General features: G+C 29.0%; 2 protein-coding genes and 1 long non-coding RNA gene across 5 annotated transcripts; 2 read left to right on the top strand and 1 right to left on the bottom strand.

Moving 5' to 3' along the window:
- Positions 1–307: 307 nt before the first annotated feature.
- LOC123268626 (GATA-type transcription factor sreA-like) lies at positions 308–10,649 on the top strand. Of its 3 annotated transcripts, XM_044733867.1 has the most exons (8): positions 309–1,027; positions 2,380–2,535; positions 3,048–3,511; positions 3,970–4,207; positions 5,296–5,475; positions 5,568–5,817; positions 6,017–6,222; positions 6,328–10,649. In XM_044733867.1, the coding sequence occupies exons 1-8, from the start codon at positions 890–892 to the stop codon at positions 6,451–6,453; spliced, it is 1,758 nt and encodes a 585-aa protein (XP_044589802.1). In that variant the 5' UTR covers positions 309–889; the 3' UTR covers positions 6,454–10,649. The 3 variants fall into 3 exon arrangements, with proteins under 3 accessions (XP_044589801.1, XP_044589802.1, XP_044589800.1); XM_044733866.1 differs by having other exon boundaries at positions 308–1,027; positions 3,048–3,496; positions 6,017–10,649; XM_044733865.1 differs by having other exon boundaries at positions 6,017–10,649.
- A 1,554-nt stretch (positions 10,650–12,203) lies between these two features.
- LOC123268386 lies at positions 12,204–24,054 on the top strand. The gene is made up of 3 exons (XR_006510224.1): positions 12,204–12,255; positions 15,933–16,040; positions 23,553–24,054. It is a non-coding gene; the product is annotated as an uncharacterized LOC123268386 (long non-coding RNA).
- Positions 16,248–19,743, bottom strand: LOC123268385 (heat shock protein 83). The gene is made up of 2 exons (XM_044733397.1): positions 19,597–19,743; positions 16,248–18,732 (listed from the first exon to the last, which is right to left on the bottom strand). Exon 2 carries the CDS (start codon positions 18,730–18,732, stop codon positions 16,567–16,569), a length of 2,166 nt encoding a protein of 721 aa, XP_044589332.1. The 5' UTR covers positions 19,597–19,743; the 3' UTR covers positions 16,248–16,566.
- Positions 24,055–24,799: the final 745 nt, after the last annotated feature.

The raw sequence follows: 24,799 nt of genomic DNA, 5'->3' as shown, positions 1-24,799 counted from the left end.
AAGCTAATTATATTTATTTTTTTATCAAAAAGTAATAATTAAATAATTTTAAATATAATTATCCGTAAAAATAATGTATTTATATTTAATAATTGATAGTCTATAAATATTTAATTATTTACTTTAAATAAATAAATATCAAAATTATCAAATGTCCGGTAGTACTTATTAGTGAAGAATAGTTTACGAGGTTAGTGATATTAAACGAGACAGTTGGTAATTAAATAAGAACTTGGTAGACCTGAAATATGTCTTTGGTTTGTTAGCAGCGCCGCCGTCTTGAATTGAGGATCAGAATCAGATACCAGATAGGACAGTATAGAATAGTTTGTTAGTTGTGTTGACTGTGAGAGAGTGTTCCTCCTTGGTGTTGTGTATTTGAGAAAGGCAAGCAGGCGACGAACGGAATCGTCGTGAGCTCGTGGTCGTGTTTCTCATGGTGTCGTTGGTGTACAGTATTATCATGTGTACGTAGTACACACATACCTATACTTTAATCCGTACCTATAAATGTATCTAATACAGATAGTAGTTATGAAAGTATAGGTGTTTGTCAGTGTGATCATCGACAGTAAATATACATGTAGATAGTACAACTATACACTGTTAGTGCTTCTGACAATGAGCGGCCACGGTGACTGTGATAAGTGAACCTCCGCCGCGTAAACCTCTCGCCTGCTGCTGCTGCTGGTTACTGTGTTGCTGCAACAAAAACTGTGCAGTGGAGAAGATAATAAATAATAATAAAATAGTATTGTTATTATATATAATAATTATTTATTAAAGAAACCAGGGGCGGGTGCGAGTTAATCCATTAATGACTCGTATTTTATGATAAATAACCGTGAGGTGGACCGCAAACAACACCAGACGTTATTTTATTATAATTATGTTCAATGTACCGCCCAAGTTCTACGAGCTGTGTCGTCTTTGTTTATCGTCGGACGGTGTCAAGTTGCCCATATTCGAGGATGAAGGCGCCCAGCGTAATTTTCCAGATAAAATTTTGGCGTGTTTGTCGATAGCGGTAAGCCGATCACCCGGTCCTCTTGTTTATTTTATTTATTTATTTATTTATAATTATGTTACGGTAGTCCTTATGTGATTACTTCATTTTAACTACTATTATTATTATTATTATTATTATTATACCAGATTATTTTTAATTAATTAGCTTATATGGATATATCTGTTATAATATACATGTGCATTAAATATACATATATGTATAGGTGCTGGGCTGTATTGTGTTTAAAGTGTGGTGAGTGTTGAGACGACTCATCGAAAATAGACGCAGAGACGCAACATCTGGGCCCCCGCGGGTCGGGACCTCGCGCTCTCTCGCGCACACAAAAGCTATCCTCTGTGTGTATGCGTAAATGTGCATATATAGATGGAGGTTTGTGTGTTGTGTGTGTGTGTGCTGGCACACGGGGAGAAAGTTTGGCAAGAGATGTGTCCGCGAGATAACAGGCTATGGCGATTTAAAATGGCAGTGATAAGCAGCTCCATGCCTTCTCATGCTGCTATTACTGGTTCATACTCCAGCTAATGCTCCATACTACTCCGTTCTGGTGCTACTGTTACTCAGTTACACTACTTAACTGTTAACTACACTATGTACTGTACATAACATTTGTTAAGAGAGTTTACTTGTTCATGAACAAGTTTAGTTTACAAGATCACGATTACCTATAACATCTTCTGTCTTTTTCTCGTACTCTTTATTCGTCTAGAATAAGGAGTATTTATGTGTAAGTGTGTGTCAGCTTCTCTGTCTATTTGGTCTTGTCTTTTATTGCCGCTGTCTCAGTACATATAGACTTGCTGTAGATAGGTATGTACGTACGTACGTACTTACTTACTTACTTACTTACTTACTTACTACTGTACTGTTCTGATGAAAACGACTGAAGAGACCGATCTCTTTTCGTATCACGGCTCTCCCGCAACGGCACACACGCGTTCGAGGGATTGATCTCCTTATTTGGATCGCCCTCTTATCAGGTTTCACACGCGGACACTGCGGCAACTCTTGTCAGCCACCGGGCGTCCAGTTTTCCCTTGTGTGTACTGTTCACATAGCTTTTGCTTTTTTACTCAATATGACTAACAAAAAGAAAAAGAAAAAAAAATACACTATTACCAGGTCTCTTGGGACCTACTTTAACTTACAATCATCTTGATATCATTTATCAATCAGAGCGATCCTAGTTTTACTTTTTTGTCTCTGTCATTTCTTTGTTCCCACGTGAGTGAGATAAAAGATGGGAATGAGAAATAAAAAACTGATTCTAATGATGATTAATACTTTTATTATTATTATTTTTATTTATTTTTATTACATATATGTATATAAATATATATTATTATTTTTAGGTAAAAGATGGAGACTCACTACCACCAATCATATGTCACAGATGTGTTTACAAATTAGATGTTTTACACAATTTTCGTGAAGTATCACGAAAATCAGACGTTATACTCAAACAGTACCTGGATTATGCCAAGCAATTGTCATCACCTGACAATGAGGTACTATATTATTATCCTTAAATATTAATATTTATTTATTTACTTAAGTAGTAATGTATAATAATATAATATATATATCAGCTTTATAATTGATATGTATTATTGTTATTATTATTATTATCATTATTGCATCACAAAGACAACCCAATATATATATATGCTGACATTGATGAACATTCTTACTGTTATAAGTGTATGTTGAAACGGAGAATGTGCAACATATGCAATATCTGATTGTAGATAAGGCTACAGTCATGTACACTGCCTTTTATTTCTTCTATATCTGTTCGTGAATATCGTAGTAGCAATTATATAAAACTCAATGTCAGTGTCTAGAGGGGAGTTTGCCAGTTATTTATAAATTACTATCACTTGGTTAAATTTTATCATTTGTGTGTTAATTTATATTTATATATTAAATTATATGTACATTATTTATATTTATTATCTATTATGTTAAGTTATTAATAATGTTTACTTAGTTGTTTAACAATATAATTATATATTTACAGGATAAGTCTATCTCCACTGCCAAAATAGCCGATTTGAGTCCTCTACAATCGTTTTTACAATTAAATAAAACGCTATTTAGTGATGAGTCAAATTCACCCGCCAGCATTAATCAAAATGTGATACCTCAGACGCAAACGCACCATTTAGAATTGCGAGCTAATGAAATGATGAAGCAGGATAGTAATGTTAAATGTGAACCAGAAGACGACACATATTCAAATAGTTCTGATCCAGATAGACTGGAAATTGAAGACCGCGAAGATCATGATACAGACGCTGAGGAAAATGGCTATGACATGACTGTGAGAAAACGAGGGAGAGTGGATAGCAGTAATAATGAAAGTAGTTCCAAACGCAGTTCACCAAATCCAAGTCCGGTTAACAGGATGGATACACCCGAGAGTAATTGTTCGGAAACACACATCGATCAGGAAACAACAAAATTATGGCAAGCATTAGCAAAGTAAGAGAAAAAGAAAAAATTGCAATGAATTCAAGAGAGATACATATATATTTTAATATATTGTTTTTTATTATAAAGTAATAATTGTTGAGGAAATGATTAACTGTGGTTTGATAATAAGGTTTACTTATTATGTGATGTCATTTTTATGTCTCATGTATCCATTGGTAGTTACTTCAGTTAATACATCTGACCATTTGATGGTGTATGCTAAAAATAGGCATGAACATAAATCAAGATTGAATAATAATGAGTATTGCAAAAAGTGATATCACTCCCATCATCATTGTCATCTTATCTTAAACAATAATGCATGCAATTTTTTTTTTTTTTTTAAATATTTTCAAGAACTTTATTTCTACGACGAAAAACATAGACACACTTTAAGAGTATGTTTATGTTAATATCTGTTGTTATTTATAATTATCTATAGTGTAATTTTTTATATTTGTCAACAGCAATCGAAATTTAGAGATAACACGAAGTAATGGTGACAAAGTCAATAATGGTTTCACTGGTGAAGCTACAAATTTACTACGTTCTCTTATCAACAATCGACAGATTGGTATCACCGCCGTAGATACAGGTAGAATATCGCCACAAGTAAGGTTTTACCGAGATACCCAAGGGACGACAATTGAACGAACAGATTGTTCAATTCGTGGAAACCGTCCTATGCAGTCTCTCGAAAATAAAGTAAGTTGTATTTTTACCTGATAGTATAGCTTTAGTAAAAGTATTTGTAATAGGAGAAGTAGTAGTAATAGTATTAGTTTAAGCATTAGTGTTAGTATTAGTACATTTAATCATGGTAAATATTATCTTTTTTTTTTTTTTTTTTTTTTTTATAACCGTTTACTAAAGTGAGACAACAAAAATCTCGATGGTATAATTCCGACTAGAAGTGACTTCTACATTTTTTCGTGCCTTGTTTTCTTTTTTATTTTATCTTGAATTTACTCTTTCTCTAGTCTCTGTCTCTGGTAAAATTTTATTTAGTCGAAGACTTAAAGTCTACTTGACTCGACAAACGATGGTGAATACATACAATGTAGAGGAAGCGAATAGTATACGATATGGTATATGCAGTTTACTCGATGCAAATACCTATCCGAGAACTCAGGTATATAACGAAGCAGGTCAGGTGACCCTCGGGTGTTAAAGAATCCCTTTTGGGGTCTCAGTACTATACAGTTTTATACTATTCAAGTCCCACCTGCCTCTTCAGGTAAGGGGAGGTCTGCGAGCGGCCTCGCCAGATAATAGATAACTAGAAAGGCGCTTTGTGATAGGCAGTTTTGAGTTCGGTACCTACCGGACCTATACTAGCATGTCAACCCGCTGTTAACAGATGTTCAGATAAGCCCTACTGCCTCAATGGATTTTAAGCAAGTCTTTGTTGAATGTAATGCCCAGAAACGTGTAGAATTTTTCTTTATCTTCTACTTCTTCTTCTCCTTCTCCTTCTTCTCTTTTTCTCAAAACTAAAGTTTCGTAAAGATTCTGTGCAAAGCTAGTATATTCATGTTTAGTAAAAGTAGAGTCTGCTTTGTTAAAATTTTTCCATTACACTGAATTCTCTTCCGATAATGCCCGTAACGAATAAGCTGGTATACACTAGTCTTAGATGTAGTTTTTTCTAAAATATATACCTGCCATTTGTCGGTACCACGCCAACTACTTCGTCTCTCGAATGAAAAATCACTCACTTATGACCATTTGGATGTCATTTAACTTTGCGATACATCAATCATTTATTTTTTCTTTTCTTTTTTTTATTACAGAGTGCATCTATGGATAGTAATCCGTCCAGTCCGGCGAGTGTCGGGCGTAAAGAAACAAAGGGCAGAAGGAAACAAAGTTACCCAAGTAAAGCACCGACCAGTCCTGATGTTTTAAGTTATCATCATGAATCCGAAGAACAAGCGCAGGATTTTACCTCATGGAATAAGATAACTGATAAGGTGATTAATTGATTTTTTTTTTTCTTAAAATTAATTTTAAATTAACATTATTATTGATGATGATAATTTTATTCTTATAATTTAAATTAAAGATCGATGAACAACGTCAGTCGTTTGATCAACAAGCCAGTAATATGACAAAAAAAGTCGACATGTCGTGTACAAATTGTGGTACCATGACGACGACTATTTGGCGGCGTAATATGAAGGGTGAAATGGTTTGCAATGCCTGTGGACTTTATTACAAACTTCACGGTGTAAACAGACCGGTAACCATGCGAAGGGACACAATACATACTCGTAGACGCAGACCTAAAGGCGAAAAACCTACGAGGCATCGAAGTGAGAATCCTATTTATACTGTTATTACTTTAACGCTCAATTAATTTTAGTTTTTATTTTTTTTTTCTTTTTTCTTTCAATACTTTTTCTACATTGTGCATTGTATAAATTTAGAAAAAAAAAGAAAAGAAAAATTACGAATGATTAATTATCGTGAATTTTACTTTTATTCATTTTGGTTATTTTTTTTTTCTTGTAGAAAAAGAATCAGCCATACCTGCTTTACAATCAGAACAAATGGACGCCGAGAGTGCTGACATGCTGGCAGCTTTACGCCGGCAAATTCAGCCGCATTTGATGATGGCTGCATTGTCACCGCAAAATTTGTCGGGTGCCCATCCACCAGCGTCTGCAGCAGCAGCTCAACTTAATTACCCTCTACCACTATCAACTTACATGATGCACGTGAGTACGCCGCACATGTATTCAGTAGATCTAGTTAGTCGCGTGACACGTGATGGTACTACCGGTGGTGGTACAAAAGCAAGTGACGTCATAAACTTTGCACAGCATATGAAAACTGAGCCGAGAGAACGTAGTAGTACGTCGGATGACGCTGACGACGGTGATGAAGATAATGTTTCCGATGTACCATTGAACCTGGTAGCAACTTCACTATCGGAAGAGGCACACTGATAACAGCAAGCTCTGCTGACAGCAGCTTAATAATTATCTATTCCAACAACGCTGGTACTCACTACCGTTTATTATTATTGTTATTATTATCATTACACATTAATGATAATAAATGATTAATTGATGAATCAAGAATCTCATACTTAAAAGGATTAATAACACAAGCAGCAACAAAATGATCTGATGGTAACACAGTGTGTTACAATTTACTTTATTTATATCTTTAATTGGCCTCTCTTAAATTTTAAACATCTGATTAGCTCTCTTATTTGATATTTATATATGTTAAATGCCTTTACATATCGTTTTGTTATTGTTTTTAACTCCAAAATGCTCTCTACGCTTTGGATTTCTCAAGGTTTTTATTTTTGAGAAATTTTAAAATGGTATTATATTATTAATTATTATTATTATTCTAATATTATATTATTAATTATTATTATTGTGTATCAAGAGACGGAAAAATTATTCACGTGTTAATTAATAACACAGACGTTTTCACCGTCTTAATCACCTGATTCCGAGTTAATTGGCCCGTGGTAAGAAGCGCCCAGTTATTGTTATTAACGAATTAATAATAATAGATTATTGATATTAAAATTACAGTATTATACTCGTCGGATATTAAAGTCGCGGTGAATATTATAAATATACCAATTTATAATATTTATATTTTTATAATAAACTTTTCTATGGACTAGTGTTTGCAATTAAAAATCATATAAACATGCGCGCAAATGATCAAAGTAATTGATATTATTAAAAATTTATGAATTTATGGTGGCCTTTTAAAAATTCATTTTAATATTATATTTTTAAAAAACTTAAATAAACAGATAAATGTGTTATTTTTAGTAGATCTTTTGATCTGATATAAATTTACTGATTGAGCAAATTTTATATTTACGTAATATAAAAAAAAAAAAAAAAAAAAAGTAATAAAGTTATTTACTATTATACAGTATAATATCGAAGAGATTTAAAAAATTTTGTTTTTATCCACGGGCTATTTAGCTGAGCTATTATTAATTAATGTATATTGTCAACCAACATAATACTCTTATTTTTAAAAAAACGTCGTTATGTATTGAATTTATTTTAATTTCAATTTCATTCATAATTAGTGATTTAATGACTCGTTTTTCAGTTTGAAAAATAATGATACTTGTAAATCAAAGTAATTGATATTTAAAAAAAAATTTGTAAATTATTTGACAATACTCACATTTTTTTCAATTAATTTATTTGCATACTTTGAATTGTATTAATTCAGCTTAAATAACATGGAGAATTTACTTATGTATAATTTTTAGGCTTTAAGAAAAAGGAATGAAAAATAATAATTTTTATACGCTAAATTTTTACGAGTACGCTAGTGTTAATACTATGAAAAAAGATGAAAAATATTTTTTATTTAATAAATGTTTTAAAATAACATCACTACATGATAAATCATTTGCGAGACAAATGTCAAAGCTAAATATTTTATTTACTGTACTTAAGAAAATATTTACATGCATCAGCGTTATTTGCGCTGCATTGCTATACTCATCGCTAAGCAATAATTATCCATGACACGGTTCAATAGAAACCTAATGATACTTACAAAAAATGAATAATAATAAATAATTTACAAATGATAATAATGTAATAAGTATGGCCAGATAAAATGCAGGAATTAAAATAATAATCGCTTTATACTCTGGAAGTAATTAATAAATTTAAAATTAATCTACTTCCGTCAATCCTCGATTTAATCAATATTAATTATCATTCGTCAATTGTCCTCTTGCTTTTAAATTTAATTATTATTTTATTACATACTACTACTTTTCTTAAATTTTTATGTACAGTTTACAATGATAACCACGTTTTTTATTTTATGTTTTTGTTGAAATAGTGCATTAACTAAAAAAAAAAAAAAAAAAAAAACTATGGCCAGTGCATTTACACTCATGTATTGTTATAATTATTACGTCATATACCTAAATAACTTTGCCAAAAATAGATTTAGTCTCTTTGTAACATAGATATAGTTAAGGGCATCAAATTTTCTTCCATTTAAATGTTACTTTTTTTTTTTAACTATTAAAAAATTACTTTGAGGACAATTGAGTTGGATAACTGAAATATTGACTAAAAAATGAAAGTAATTAATAGATAGACGGAATAAATTTAGTAGTAGTTGTTATCCATTGAGCCTTATAAACAAAAAAAAAGTAAAATATGTTTATATATTCTATATGTATAAATTTCTAATTGAAAGATTGAAAAATTTTTTTAAATAATTAAAAAAAAAAACATGATAGTATGATAAATCTTAATACAGCCACGAGGAATGCGTGACTAAAACAAAGTCAATGATAATAATGATAATAAATAATGAAGTGAGACATGAATTTGATAATGGATTTTTTTGTTTTTAAAAGTAAAATTATTGTAAAAAAAAATCCATTACTCTTTCGACTCGCGTAAAATGTGATTCTTCCGTTGTGCACTTCCTATTTTATAAAATATTTATAAAAAAAAAAATTAATGAATTATTCGATCGGATCACTTAAGACACTCGTAACAATTTTTATAAACTGAGATTAATATTTTAAAAAATACAGGATATTTTATAAAATAATAATTATACAATATTTTAAAATGATATAAACTGTTATAAATGAATCGACAACCGCGGCTTTTTTTATTTTATATTGCACGATACAAAGACCAAATGGCTATTTATGTGTGACTTTGCAAAGAATGGACAGTTATTTTGCTAGGCATTTCATTAATATTAATAAATTTTTTTTTGTTTTCAATTATTTTATAATTTAATTTAATTGAGATTTTCTGTCTGTAGATTTCGCTCATATTAGTTTGTTATACTGTAGTATTTACTATGCGATTATTACTATTATTTTGAAAATTTTCTTAAGCTTTTAAGTTTAAGGAATTAATAATAATTAGGTTTGAGCTCTCTAACTAATGCTGAAAATATTTAGAGATTATTTTTTATATATTTAATAACGTATCATTAATCGATTGAGTATTGTTAATTTTTACTAGTTATTACTATTATTTTATTGATATTATTAATTATAGTAAAAAAAAAAAAAAGAAAACAAACAACAGTTACAGTAATAACAAGAGATTGTAATTAATTATTAATTTATAAGGATTAACTGTGCAGAATCGCCTAGATTTGTTTGATATAAAATTTGGCTATTTTTTTTTAGCGGAGGCTTCTAATAGATTTTTTTTTACATCAGTATTCCACACCTTTTAGTTACTAAGTTTTTATTTGAAACAATACTTAAATGAATTAATTTACTTAATTTTATTTATCTAATTAATTAATTATTATTATCATAGTTTTTTTTACATCTGTTTTTACAGTCCCTCCGTTTTATTGTAATAATTATTTTTTTTTATTATTATTTAAACGATCATATGTAACTTATTTGTGTCTGTTCGCACCAACATTTGGCAGCAGCGACTGGCTTAATTTATTATTATACATTATATATTTTTTTCTAATTAAATACGAATCTCATTTCATTGTACGTATATTTAAATCATTTATGTCAACATCAATTTTGTCAAATTTTATTAGAAATAAAAATATTAAATTTATACACAACTTATGTTATATGACATCAATTTGAACTTATAAGAAATAAAAGTATGGAGAGTGTATGTATTTACCGTTCCGCAAAGCAACTGTACAGTTTATATTGTATACTTAAAGACGACTAAAATTAAATTATAATATTAATATTATATTTGTACATTCAATTGTTGAAAAATTTGTGAAAAAAAAAAAAAAAAAAAAAGTCGAATGCTTTGTAATAAATAATTAGAACTGCTCATGCAAGTGTTCCGTCCGTCTACGCGAACTCATGCGTTCGATTTTTTGAAAACTCAGATAATTTGCATCTATTAAAAACTCATAAATAAATAAATGCGTAGACAATATATTTACAAATATTTATGTAATATACGAGAACGATATTGATATTGAAGATAAAAGAAATAAAAAAAAAATACACGCTTTTTTCAGCGATTTACTCCTCCTAAATAATGTTATGCGCAAGTATTAATTAATCCGAACTAATTGACTGAGTATTATTTTTATAAATCAAACTTGTAATAAAAATAATTTAAAATGCGGCACAGTGATTAAATTGTGTCAGAAAAAAAAAAAACAAAATAGAATTTTAAAAAATATTGAGCGCTCCCAAATCTCTTGTATTAATAAATAATATTAATTAATTAATTTAAAATACTGCGAGTGCCCATGTATTTTGTATACAAATAAATAAAAAAAATACAATAATAATTGATAAAGTAATAATTGCTGTTGTACACAGTCTTTATTGTATTGAACAAAATAGTAATTAGTGGTTAATACGCTATGGTTAAATAAGCAATAGAGAAAAAAAGAATTACTTTTGTATTCACAAATCGCTAAAGTATATTTGAAAATTTATATGATTAATTATATTGATAATTAAGGATAAAAATATGACGAGTTAATTTGGGCTAAGGCCAGCGCTGTTGAGATTATCGAAGGTTGTGCGTATCGTTATAAGTATTTTGAATTTAAATTGTTGAATAATAGTATAAGCGGGTAAAATAGAACTAAAAAAATTTACCTAATTGTTTTTAATTGATAAATTAATCGATTAAACAATCAATAGATCCTTGACGTCGCCGTTTACATTTTCTTTATAAATTTAATAACTTAATTATTTTCATACTTTATTTATAACGTTATTCACTTTTAATTCGTCATAATATCAGCCCCGTAATGAAATTATTATTACTATTAATATTATTATTAATTATCATTAATATTATTAATTTTATTTATTAATATTAAGGCGACAAATAGCGATACATCTCCCCGATGTTTAATTTATTTATAATGTACAATCATCGAAATATAATTACAAAAAAAATTATTTCAGAATACTTAATACTGATAAATTGTATATTTTATAAAAAAATAATTAATTTCTACATCACATTTTGAATTTTTTCAATTATTCATATTGAAGGTAATTATAATAATGTATTTTTTGTTGACGAAAACAATTGTAAGTAAATGCAAATTGTTGTATAATTATGAAAATTGATAATTTTTTATAAAAATGGGGAGAATTATTTGCTGGGGCATTGTTGTGATACCAATGCAGCTTAATTAAATCTCGAATAAAAAAACAACTAAAATAATTATTCTTTATTATTTATAACACATCCAAGTAATTTTCTTAATTTAAAAAACCACTAAAAAGTATTGCGTGTATTGAAATTGTTCTCTTTTCCAGACAAAGTTAAACTAACAAATAAAACATTCAAAATATCTAGATTATTTAAAGACACTGAAGTTGACAGACATTAGATTTTTTTTTTAATTTTATAGTAACGAAATTATTATGAAAAAAATTTTTTTTTAATTTCAGATGTGAAAATTAAATAATATTATTATCAGTGAAAATTTTTTAAAACATTTTTTTTTTTAATCAATTAGATTTGTTATAAAAATTTGAAAGAGAAACAGTCATTTAACTGCAGTATCAATATTATTTATCATGATACTGAATCAGTAGACATCTGAAAATTTTTGGAATTTTTATAACAAATTAATTATGTTAAACAAAAATAATTAGAAAAGTCTTATATTTTTTTTCTACGTAGAATTTTTTTTTATTGAATTTTATTTATAATAATTTAATTGTTATAAAAATCAAAAAAATTAAGTACTCAAGTTTTTTAATTTTTAAAGATCTCCCTTCGGTTCAAATTCAAGTGCGTTTCCTTAGAGGTTATTGCAATTTTGCATTGGTCAAAACCATAAAGAATAGAGGTCTCCATTCTCCACGTTTGAAACTTCTATATATAGTATTGGACACTTACATATTACCTTTAAATGTACAATTCAAAATAAATGTGTAAGTAAAATATTTTTTAATAAAAAAAAAAAAAATTATTTTTAAGCTAATTATATATTTAATTTTTTTTTTCAGACTGTCTTTAATCTATTTGTACATTATCTTTTTTTTTATATTGCTGTTAATTTTTGACTGATAATTGTTTGATACGTACAACTGCAATTATTATACGAAATAATCATGAAAATTAAGTTAGCCAACATGTATAAAAATTTAAAAAATTTTTTTTTATTGAAAAAATTATTAACAAAAAATTAAAAAAATTTTATTTGTAAAAAACTTGAAAAACTTTAAATACAATTTTCAAAAAATATTTTTTAGTTCTAATTTAATAAATGAAAAAAAAAATCAAAAATGTCAACTAACTTTAGTATTATGAAATGATAACATTATTGATGAATAATGAAAAATAAAGAGTATATCTTCAGTGATATTAAATAATGATACTGAAATTAGCGGACGTTAATCAATAACATTAATCAAGATGATGATCAAGATCCATAATGATAAATAGTAAAAACTGCCGAGATGGATTTTCCAAAGTCAAGACATTCTAAAAAATCATTTCACAACTTTATTGAAAGTAACTCGTTACTTTCTGACCAGCAAATTCGTAAAGATAAAGAATTTTTCTGCGCAATTGTATATGGCAATTTAAAATTAATAGATAAGTATTTAGGAAATGGTGCTGATATTAATGCACCGAGTTATTTTCCATCTCCAATATATTTGGCCATCAAGTTATAGTATATTACACACCTGTGGCAAGAAAATGAGAAATGTCTCAGAACACATATATGTTGCCCGAGGCGAAGCCGAGGTCGACATATATGTGATCTGAGATATTTATTATTTTCCTGCCATAGGTTTGTATACTATTTTTCTGTCCGACAGAGGCGGAAAGCGGCAATTTCGTTTAGCGCAGCGGGCCGAAAGTTGCCACTTTCCGCCTGGAGGGCAGAAAAAAATATTTCGAGTAGTCAACCATTTATTAAAGCGGGGAGCAAAAATGAACGCTGTACAAACAAGTGGCTTCTATGCAGGATATACAATTTTACACCATGCTTGCGAAGAAAGTAAACAAAAAAAAAATAATAAACACTCTTCTTTTTACTTATAACGCCGATCCTAATATAATTGCATCAAATGGAGCTCAGCCTATCCACGTTGCTGTGTTGTTGGGACGTTTGACAGCGGTACAATCACTTTTAAGAGTCGGTGCTGATGTTGACGCTAAATTAACCCACTCTTTGTGCGCAAAATACTTGTCTTATTTCAGATGGGAAGAAAGTTACGGTACTGAACAAACTTTATTAACTTACGCAGTCATCAATAGAAACGCTGAGTTGGTAGCGTTGCTGATGAAATACAATGCTAATGTTGACATCTATAATAATATGAATAAAACGTTGTTGATGTACATAGTGGAAAATAATCTGAAAGAAGTTGGTGTTGCACTCATACCAAGGTTGAAGAAGAAACAAATTAACAGACAAGATAAAAATGGTTTTTGACAGCTATTCATTATTTGATCGGCTTAGAAAAAAATATAAACCGTCGAAAACTTATTGATGATGACATAGCTTTGTTCGTTGAATTACTCTTTCGTGCTGGTAGTAATTTTGATGCGACAGTAAAAGGAGATCCAAAAACAATGCTCTTCAATTTCGCAGTTGCTAAAAATTTGTGGAATACTGTGTATTTTTTAGTGTATCATTATTCTTATCAACCACCTCCAGCTGGACTTTTATTATGTACTATCCAAGGTGGTGATATTTACAAAAGAAAACTTAAGATGCTGTTCCATGGAAATTGCAAAGCGCAGAATTTATTATATTCTCTACACTCTAGACCTGTATTTAATTTTCCCGTTTACCTAGAATCCGTCGACTTAATGAAGTCTTTGGTTGAAAAACATCCTGAAATAGAAGATTTTGTTTTGAATGAATGTGAGAAAAAACTTCAGTTTTCAATTTGTCGATTTAAACAAACGGTATTATCTTTTGGTGATCAAAAAATCTCGATATATGGCATTATAAAAAAAAGTGGTAAAGAACTTTTAATATTAATTCGGAATAAGGAGTTTTTACGAGTTTTTAATAATCCAGTTATTGATAAGCTCTTTTATAGCGATGAAAACTTTCAATTACTTAAAGTTCATGTGAAGAAACTTGAAAAGCGAATTTATTTACTTCGTCGGTATGATGAAATAATGTTTACCCAAAAGGATGCTTGGTGTCACTTGCCTTATGATTGTATTCGTAGTATAATTGATTATTTAGATAATTATACTCTAATGAACTTTATTTACACTTATTCAAGATGATAATTTATTAAAATTTTTTTAGATAGAAAAAAATTTTAGATGTAATTAAGATTAAAAATTGTGATTAATTAATTGATTATTTGATCTTTTTGTAAATATTATTTAGTTTATAATTAATTATAAGATTTATTTTTTAATAATTTTAAGAAATTAATTAAGTTCATTTTTTTTTGTAAAATTTTACTCTAAATATTATGTATTTTTTTTATTTCAGATGTTATACTGAAAAAAATTGTAAAATATATTTTTTATTAGCATTCAAAAATTTTCTTCATAAGAAATTTTTTCATTTACCTTAAAATATCATTAAAGTTCTATTGGAGTCATCAAGGTAGGAATCACAAATTCGATCAAAAATCTTTTGTAATCCGAAAAAGTTATTTCAATAAATGCAAATTTCTCAGCTTACAAAAGTGCAAAAAACTAATGATGACTAGTTCAATTAATCTGAATGTCAGTATAAAATTTATCGTAAAATTCATCAATCGCGAAATCCAAAATGAAAGATAGCGTAAATTTAAAAATATTCACCGAGCAAGTTAAGCACATGTAGCGCAGTGCTAAATTAATAATATTTCGAGTTTCAGCGCCCCCAATGACAGAAAAACAAATCAAAAATTTTTTCTCGCCCTTTTTAGCTGTTAGAGGCGCTGAAACTCGAGTTTCTGGCGCCAGAGAAAACTTTTAAATTATTTTTCGCTTTTTTCACCCGTTAGAGAATGATACTAAAGTTAGCTGAGAAATACCAATTTTTTCATTTTTACAACAAAAATTACAATAAAAAAATGTTTCTAAAAATGTCCACTAATAATGAAAATTAATTTAGCAAATATTTGATAACTAAGAATTTTTTCAACAAATAAGTTATGGCAAAAATAAGTAGAAAAAAATTGATATGTAGAAATTTTTAAAGATAAAAAATGCAATTTTTTCAAATTAACTTTTTGAAAAAAATTTATTTAAAAAAAAATTAAAAAATAGTTAAATGACTGCTAACTTTAATGTCATCCACTAAAAATTTTTTTTTAATTTTTACATGTGGAATTTTATCATTAAATTTTTCTCATTATAATTTTATTGCTATAAAGTCATAAAAAAATTTCTAATGCCCGTCAACCTCAGTTCATTGTTAGAGGCATTGAAACTCGACTTAATATTATTTTAACGTTGCACTACGGCTAATCGTAGAATTTTCGTAAATTTTAAAGTATACCCATAACAATAAAATAAAGTAGTATAATTACCAAGCAGGAACATCTGGCAGATGATTAAATTGAAAGTTGTGTCAGCACCTGTGAGTCTCTTTTTTTTAAATAGTAAAAAAAATTGATTTTATTTTTAACTTCCCTTTCAATTTAAATTAAAATAAATTGTTGTCCGTTGCAAATGTCTCGAAAAGATGAATAAACTTAATACGACATAATTTAAATTAAAAATTTCAATTATTAAATTAACTTAAGCCTAAATATTAAATAAAGTAAATTACCCATTATTTATAACAAATAATAATAAAATTTTTTCGATTATGGAAAAAAAATTTATTTTGACTCAATTATGACATAAAATGAAACGTTAAAGTAATTGTTCATGAGTATGAATGGGCTGTTACATTAAAAATTTAACATATAAAAACAATTATTCTTTTAATAATTAATTATTTGGTGCTTGCATCATAATAGGAATGATAAATTATTTTTAATAAGAGTAATTCTACTTATATATGATACATATGTTAATACAATCACATAAAACGTGATCAATCACTCATCATCAATAATTAATTTTTTCAACAGTCTTTAGTAACTTAAACTGAAAAAAATGTAATAATTAAAAGTTAATCACTTAATCGACTTCTTCCATACGTGACGCGTCTTCGCTTTCGCCTTCGAGAGTTGGAACCTCTTCCATAGCCTTGGGCTCCTCGCTGATTGGTTCGTCTTCATCGATACCAAGACCAAGCTTGATCATACGGTAGATGCGGGCAGCGTGGACCTGGGGATCGTCAAGTGAGAACCCAGACGACAAGAGAGCAGTCTCGAAAAGAAGGACAACCAAATCCTTGACTGACTTGTCGTTCTTGTCAGCTTCAGCTTTCTGTCTCAAGTTCTCAATGACTGGGTGGTCAGGGTTGATCTCGAGATGTTTCTTCGCAGCCATGTAGCCCATGGTCGAGGTGTCACGAAGAGCCTGAGCTTTCATGATTCTCTCCATGTTGGCGGTCCAACCGTACTGAGAAGTTACGATACAACACGGCGAGTCGACCAAACGGTTTGAGACAACAACTTTCTCAACTTTGCTGTCCAAGATGGTCTTCATGACTTTGCAGAGCTCCTCGAATTTGGCTTTGTCTTCCTCACGTTTCTTCTTTTCAGCTTCGTCTTCGGGAAGCTCCAAGCCTTCCTTGGTGACTGACACGAGCTGCTTACCGTCGAATTCTTTCATTTGTTGTACAACGTATTCGTCAATGGGCTCAGTCATGTAGATAACTTCGAAGCCGCGTTTCTTGACACGCTCAACGAATGAACTGTTGGCTACTTGTTCTTTGCTCTCACCAGTAATGAAGTAAATGTGTTTCTGGTTTTCCTTCATACGACCAACGTAGTCCTTGAGCGAGCAGCTCTCTTCACCGGATGCTGAAGTGTTGTATCTCAATAAATCAGCGAGCTTGCTGCGGTTTGAACTATCTTCGTGGATACCCAGCTTCAAGTTCTTACTGAATTGTTCGTAGAATTTCTTGTAGTTCTCTTTATCCTCAGTAAGTTCTTCGAAGAGCTCCAAGCATTTCTTCACCAGGTTCTTACGGATCACCTTGAGGATTTTGTTTTGCTGCAACATTTCACGAGAAATGTTGAGTGGCAAGTCCTCGCTGTCAACTACTCCCTTCATGAAGTTAAGGTATTCTGGGATTAATTCTTCGCAGTTGTCCATGATGAACACACGTCGGACGTAGAGCTTGATGTTGTTTTTACGTTTTTTGTTCTCGAAGAGATCGAAGGGCATACGACGTGGTACGAAGAGAAGAGCACGGAACTCGAGTTGACCCTCAACAGAGAAATGTTTCACTGCCAAATGGTCTTCCCAGTCGTTGGTCAATGATTTGTAGAACTCGCCGTATTCCTCCTGGGTGATATCATCTGGGTTTCTTGTCCAGATGGGCTTGGTTTTGTTAAGCTCCTCATCTTCGGTGTATTTTTCTTTGATAGTCTTCTTCTTCTTTTTCTTTTCCTTCTCCTTGTCTTCTTCTTCATCTTCACCAACATCTTCAATCTTTGGTTTGTCGTCTTCGTCTTCTTTCTTTTCGGCATCAGCTTCTGGCTCGGCCTCGTCGTCACTCAGTTCCTTCTCACGTTCCTTTTGGACTACCAATTTAATTGGGTAACCAATGAATTGCGAGTGTTTCTTTACGATTTCCTTGATCTTGCTCTCCTCGAGGTACTCTGCCTGGTCTTCTTTGATGTACAAGACAATCTTGGTACCGCGGCCAAGAGGCTCAGAGTTGTCGGCTCTGACAGTGAATGAACCACCGGCAGCTGATTCCCACAAGTATTGCTCGTCGTCGTTGTGCTTTGAAGTTACAGTTACTTTGTCAGCTACCAAGTAAGCTGAGTAGAAACCGACACCAAATTGACCAATCATAGAGATGTCAGCACCAGCTTGCAAAGCCTCCATGAAAGCTTTCGTACCAGATTTTGCGATTGTTCCCAGGTTGTTGACCAAGTCAGCTTTAGTCATACCAATACCAGTATCAATGATGGTAAGAGTGCGGTCATTTTTGTTGGGAATGATCTTGATGGACAAGTCCTTGCCACTGTCCAATTTAGATGGGTCAGTCAGAGACTCGTAACGAATCTTGTCCAATGCATCACTCGAGTTGGAGATCAATTCACGGAGGAAGATTTCTTTGTTAGAGTAGAAGGTGTTGATGATCAATGACATCAACTGTGCGATCTCCGCCTGGAAAGCGAAGGTCTCAACTTCCGCAGATGAGGTATCCATTCCTTCCGGCATCTAGATAAAAACAAAATTATTTAGTATTTTGTATAATAAAAAAGAATATTAGTTGAAGGTTTTTTTTTTTTTTTTTTTTTGTTTTCTTTAAAGCCAGTATTGATTTAATGCGCTCAAGAATGAGGTTAGATTAGAAATTATTTGCTGTTTGACTTAAATATAATTAAATGAATGAATAATACAAAAACTGCTTAAATATTCGCTATAAATTCACGTGACTAATCATTCTAGATGAATCAAACTAAAAAGTGATTACTAAATGTCATTAATTAAACTCACTTATTTAAAAAATAAAAACCGTGTACACTAGATAGTAACGAAGTTTAGTCATCACGTAGACTATACATGAGACATTTTATAGCCATCATAGCATCATACGTAAGCTATACATAAAAATCTTACACTTTTTTTTTTAACGTTACCAAAAATTGATTTTTGGATTAACCCTTCAGTACCCTCGCTGTAAGAATTTTTCTCACGCAACAACATTCAACTTATAGGATATTACTGCAGTGCAAGTGAGACACTAAAAAGAACGTGGGTACTGAAGGGTTAAAAAAAGACATTGAATGCAAAAAACTAATTCAAACAATTTTAATAAATCCCTCAATAATGTAAATTGATGAAAATTGTAAAAATTTTGAATTAAGATGCCTCGTGGAACAGTTGATTAAATTCATTTAAATATACCAAAAATGATGAAACTTTAAATGTAATATAATATAGAAACGAAAAATCATAAGTAGGCGTCGTTAAAATAAATTTACTCGAATAGTACGTAATATCTCAAAAAAATGAATCAATAAAAATAAAAATAAATTCTTAATAATATGTAATTAATGTGATAAAATTGATAAAACATACCTTTGCAGTGATTTTTTATAAGAGAAAATACAATAAAACTCGTTGAGTATGAACACGTTTGTATGTAGTGAGGTATCGCTCAGCAATGTGCGGCGGCGGTATATTGCCTCCTTATATATTCTCGATGTAGATAGAATGTTCTAGAACCTTCGAGAACATTCTCACCACTTTGCTGCCGTACTTCCGTTCAAATTACCCTCTAAAAATAATTATTCTGACATTAGATATTTTTGAACTCCCAACTTTTTTACTGCAAAAATTATTTTAAAAAAATAAATGATTTATAAAATCTTTATTGTAATTTTTTATTAAGTAATTTTTTAAATAAATTTAAATTTTAATACTCAATTTATTGTGTTGTACTTCCAGGATTTTTCGAGACACTTGCGCTATTAATCCGCTTGTAATATATAGAAAATCATTGAATATTTTTTATAATATCCATGACACAGATTATTTAAGCAATTTTCGATAAATATTACTCTGTTTTATTATTTCCTCTGAACTTTAATTTTTATGCATTAAATTATTTGTAATCAATCTATCTTATATTTATTATCATTTTGCATAAAAAATAATTTATTTAAAGTAATTTGTTTTTAAATAAAAATTTACATTTTTTTCGCAATATATTTTCAATAATAATTAATTTAATTTAAAAAGTTTTAATTTTTTTGTATTATTATAATTCAATGCAGAAGTTTTTTTTATCTACAACCAATAAATAGTTGATGAAATTTGAAGCTCTGGAAAGTGCTGACCTCTTGAGCTTAAAATGAATAACAATTTTAGTTTCAAATTTGACAAATTTTATAGTAGACATTTGACAATTTCAAGTTTTGTTTCAAATTCTCCGTTACAGAAAAAAAAAATAGGGTACGTCGTAGTGAATTTTATTTTTATAATTACCTTTTATGAAAAATTTGTAAATCAGATAATATAAACCTTCTTATGTAGTCAATCGTATTTTATGATACTTAAATTAATGAAAATTAAGTTAGCCGACATTTTTAGAATTTTTTTTAATTGAAAAATTATTGCAAAAAATAAAGAAAAATTTTCATTTGCAAAAAACTTGAGAAACTACAAGTGCAATGTTTGAAAAATATTTTTTAGTTCTAATTTAATAAACGAAAAAAAATTAAAAACTTCGGCTAACATTAATATTATCTTAGATTAACAGAAATCTGTCAATTTTTGGATTTTTATAACTACCAAATTGTGACGAAAAGATTTTAATTAAAAAATTACACATTAAGGGCCGGTTTTTCAATTCGAAATAAAATTTTATCCAGGATAAAATTATTATTGCCATTATATTTATATATATGAAATATATAGATATATTTTATCATTAGATAAAATTTTATCCTGGATTGAAAAACTGGCCCTACGAAATTTACAAAAATTACACTTGCAGAAAAGATTTTTTTTCATTATATGGATTATTTGTAATAAAAATATAACAAATTATCAGATTTCTGCTGTTTTTAGTATAATTCATATTTTACTTTTTGAAAACTTTATATTATTTGATTCCAAAATTTATTAGAGATGTAATTAGAAAAAAAAAAATATCTGGAAATACATTTACAATGATCTAATCTCAATAAATACACTCTTTTGATTCTTATTTCTTCTGAAAATTAATATTTTAAAACAATTATAACTTAATGTTAAAAGCTCAGAACAAAACCATCTTAAAGTTCAATAATTTGAATGTTATAAAAAATATAATAAAAGTACTTATTGACAGTTTCATAAAATCGAATATATTAATTAAATTTAAAAGTAAAAACTGACAATAAAATTATGAAAGAAAACATAATACTAAAGAATTAAAAAAAATCGTGCAATTATTTCTGAAAATATTTTTTCTGATAAAATTAATTAATAATTAAAGGTTGTTAAAATGTATACTGTGTTTATTATCATCAAAATTTACATTTGATCAATACTAAAAATAATTTGTTATGTTACAGATTTATACCTAAAACATCTCGAACTAAGTCACATCTGTACTTAGTTATATTTTATCTTTCCTCAAGTTCAGCTCTCCTCAATGTCGACTATACAATTTAACACTGTCAGTCTTATTAGTCACACCAGAGTTACGAAGAATGAACAAAAAAGTTTGATATGCTCGGGACTCAAGACCTTTGAATGAACGAAAGAGTTTACATTGAGATAACTTTACATATTACACAGTAGAGTAGTCATTAAAAAGATTTGGCACTAAGTAAATACATATCTTTGAATAAACAATACTAAAGTGCTATATTTTCTTCTATTACATGTAAAAGTACGTTTATTTGTTAACAAATTCTTCTGAAATAGGAACTTTTATTTGAAATGTCAATCCTCGCTCCAAACCCATTCACAAGTACATCATAAATTTTAGGAGAAAAGATTAGTGTCATATTTTACTTAAATTAAACGCTAAGCCTGTTTTCAAACTTAGATTATTAAACCTGAGATTAGTTTAATATTGTCAGTGTGTAGTTATTTTCCGTAGATAAATCTCAATGTATGTTTAATTTAGAATTTATCAAATCCGGGAGTTTAAACTTTTATTTAAGTATAAAAAATAAATCTAAAAATAATTATTTTGAGAATGTTTTAAAACTACTAGAAATAAATTATAAAAATGTTGAAATGAAGATTAAATGAAGTTTTTTTTTATCTTCATTAATTTTCAATACATTGAACTTATATTTGATGACTATAAATTACTTTTGGCCTAAAAATACTTTTAAAAGTATGTTAAATATTTTTATAATCACTTACTAAAAGACAAAGACAATGATAATGATAATTAAAAATGAAGTTGTTTGTAATTGAATGAGAAATTAATTAAAATTAACTTAATTATTTAATTAACAAAACTACAAAGTTATTTTCCTTATATTTAAACGCTATAAATAATATTCTGCAATACAATGATTAAATCTATTATAAAAAAATGATAACTCGGTTAATAATCTCAATTCTATCAAACACTTGATCTCTTTTTGAAAGCTTTGATATCGCGTAAAATTCGAATGAAGTGAAAATAAAAAAAATAATAATCTCAATTATCTAATCAAACAAAAAACATGTCATCACAAGTACGTTGACATTATTGAAACATAAATGAGTAATACACATTATATAAAATAATAAATATAACAAATAATTTTCCGGTTTCCTTGTTTTAATTTAAACTACATAGTTTGTTTCTTAAAGAAACCAAATAAAGTAAAGTACTTAACCCTCATTGCGTAGGTGCATATATTTATTATCACCACGAAATGCCTCGACGAGTCTTTGATTGTGGGAACGAGCATCGTCACAGAGCGTATCTCCATCTAAAAAAATCGTGCACTCTTTCTTTCAAACTCATTCAGGAAATACAAGTAAAGGGACACAATACACAAAACAAATTAACATAACTATTAATTAATTTTAAACTCATTACAAAGTATTCAATTACCAATTATCATAAATAATTCTTACTAGATTACAAAACTTTATAATAATAATAATACAAAATTATAATAATCGTCAATAATAAAATTAGATACATTTAAGTGATTAAACTTAAAATCTAATTAGTACTAAATTACAAGGCCATTCTTAAAAACTAAACGATGCATGAATAAAAATAAATCCCTGTAAAAAATAATAAAAAGATCGGTGAAGTTGATATGACGAGGATCTTAACTCCGGTAACCTAGCTTTATGAAGTCTAAACACACTCATACAGCTAGATAACCAAAGAAAATGTCCGAGCCAACATGTTGAATAATCTTAATCATCATCATCATCGTCTTCACAATAAAACATCTTCAAGTCATTTCTTATGAATAAATCAGATAATTAATCCTTTGGTCCTTTTACTATTTCTTCATCTCATTTATCAAATCTTTCTTCACCCGATGATAATAAAAAAAATAATAATGATATTAATGTTGCAGAGCTTGAGGATGGGAAGGGAATGCCTTTCTTTGCACGTGGCACACCTGGAACAAGAAAAAATAAATATATTATAACAACGCTTTCTTTGTCATCAAATAACTAATAGTAATAGGATGTAGAAGTAAGCGAAGTAGTATTGATTGATATGCATTAACATCATCGCACAGTAAGTATACGGGACATGAAAAAGTGAAACAACCGTTGACATTTGGCTGTAGAAAGTCAACCGTAATTCGTTTTAATCGCGTCTGAGTTGGTCTTTACGGTACTATATAATTATCCATTATATTACTCTACTCTTAATATATTTTTTTTCATTATTTATTATCATCATTACATCGCCATCAAATCGACGAGTTAAATAATTATTGTCAGTAAGAATAGTTGTTGAAAAACTGAGTAAGAGTCGGCGTTTAAAATTAAAACTTTATGCTCATTTTTCGGCGTCTGAAAACAAAAATAGTAATAAAAATAATTTTTCAAATACGCTATTAAATTTTTTTATCGTCAGTAATTCCAAGTTTGTTTTTTCGTTTTAAATCACGAGAACTTTAATAAAATTGTGATTGTTAAAAATAATAATTAATGATTAGCAAAAAATGAATTTTTATTTTTATATATGAGTAACAAAATTTGTATTGACGAATTAAAGATACTAAAGTTGTCCAGTGAGCAACAGTTGGTCTTATAGCCAGAGTTTGCGTAACGGTTTTCATTTGGAGAAAGTTATGATCTTGCCATATCGTACGCGTGTCCGCGTTCGATTTTATTTTATTCAAAGTTAGCTCTCACCGTCTATCTTTTTCACCCACATTTTATGTTCATTACAATTTTTTCCCTTCTCTGTACAATATTACACATACTGCGTACATGCATTACTACAATAAATATATGTGTGCATTGCACAAATAACGTTTCAAGATTTATAGATTTTAAATGAGATTATAGATAATTGAATATATGGAATTTTATTAAATTCACATCATTGTCCTGACGGTAATATTCACGCCTCAATAATTTAATCCAATCTTTATCCAATGTGTTTTTCGACTTTCCTTTCTTCAGCAAATATAAATTTATATAAAATGCGATATTAAATGTTGATATATAAGAACAACTAAATAAAGACTCAAGTCCAGGTGTACCAAATGTTTAACCGTTCTCAAACAAAGTATGAATAGAAATTAAAAAGCAAACGCACTCGTAAAATAGCTAAACACTTAAACAGGTTGTCGTATTCACCGGA

This window comes from Cotesia glomerata, linkage group LG7 (genome assembly GCF_020080835.1).
Source record: "Cotesia glomerata isolate CgM1 linkage group LG7, MPM_Cglom_v2.3, whole genome shotgun sequence".
Lineage (NCBI taxonomy): Eukaryota > Metazoa > Arthropoda > Insecta > Hymenoptera > Braconidae > Cotesia > Cotesia glomerata.
This window is presented reverse-complemented; position numbering and strand designations above follow the sequence as displayed.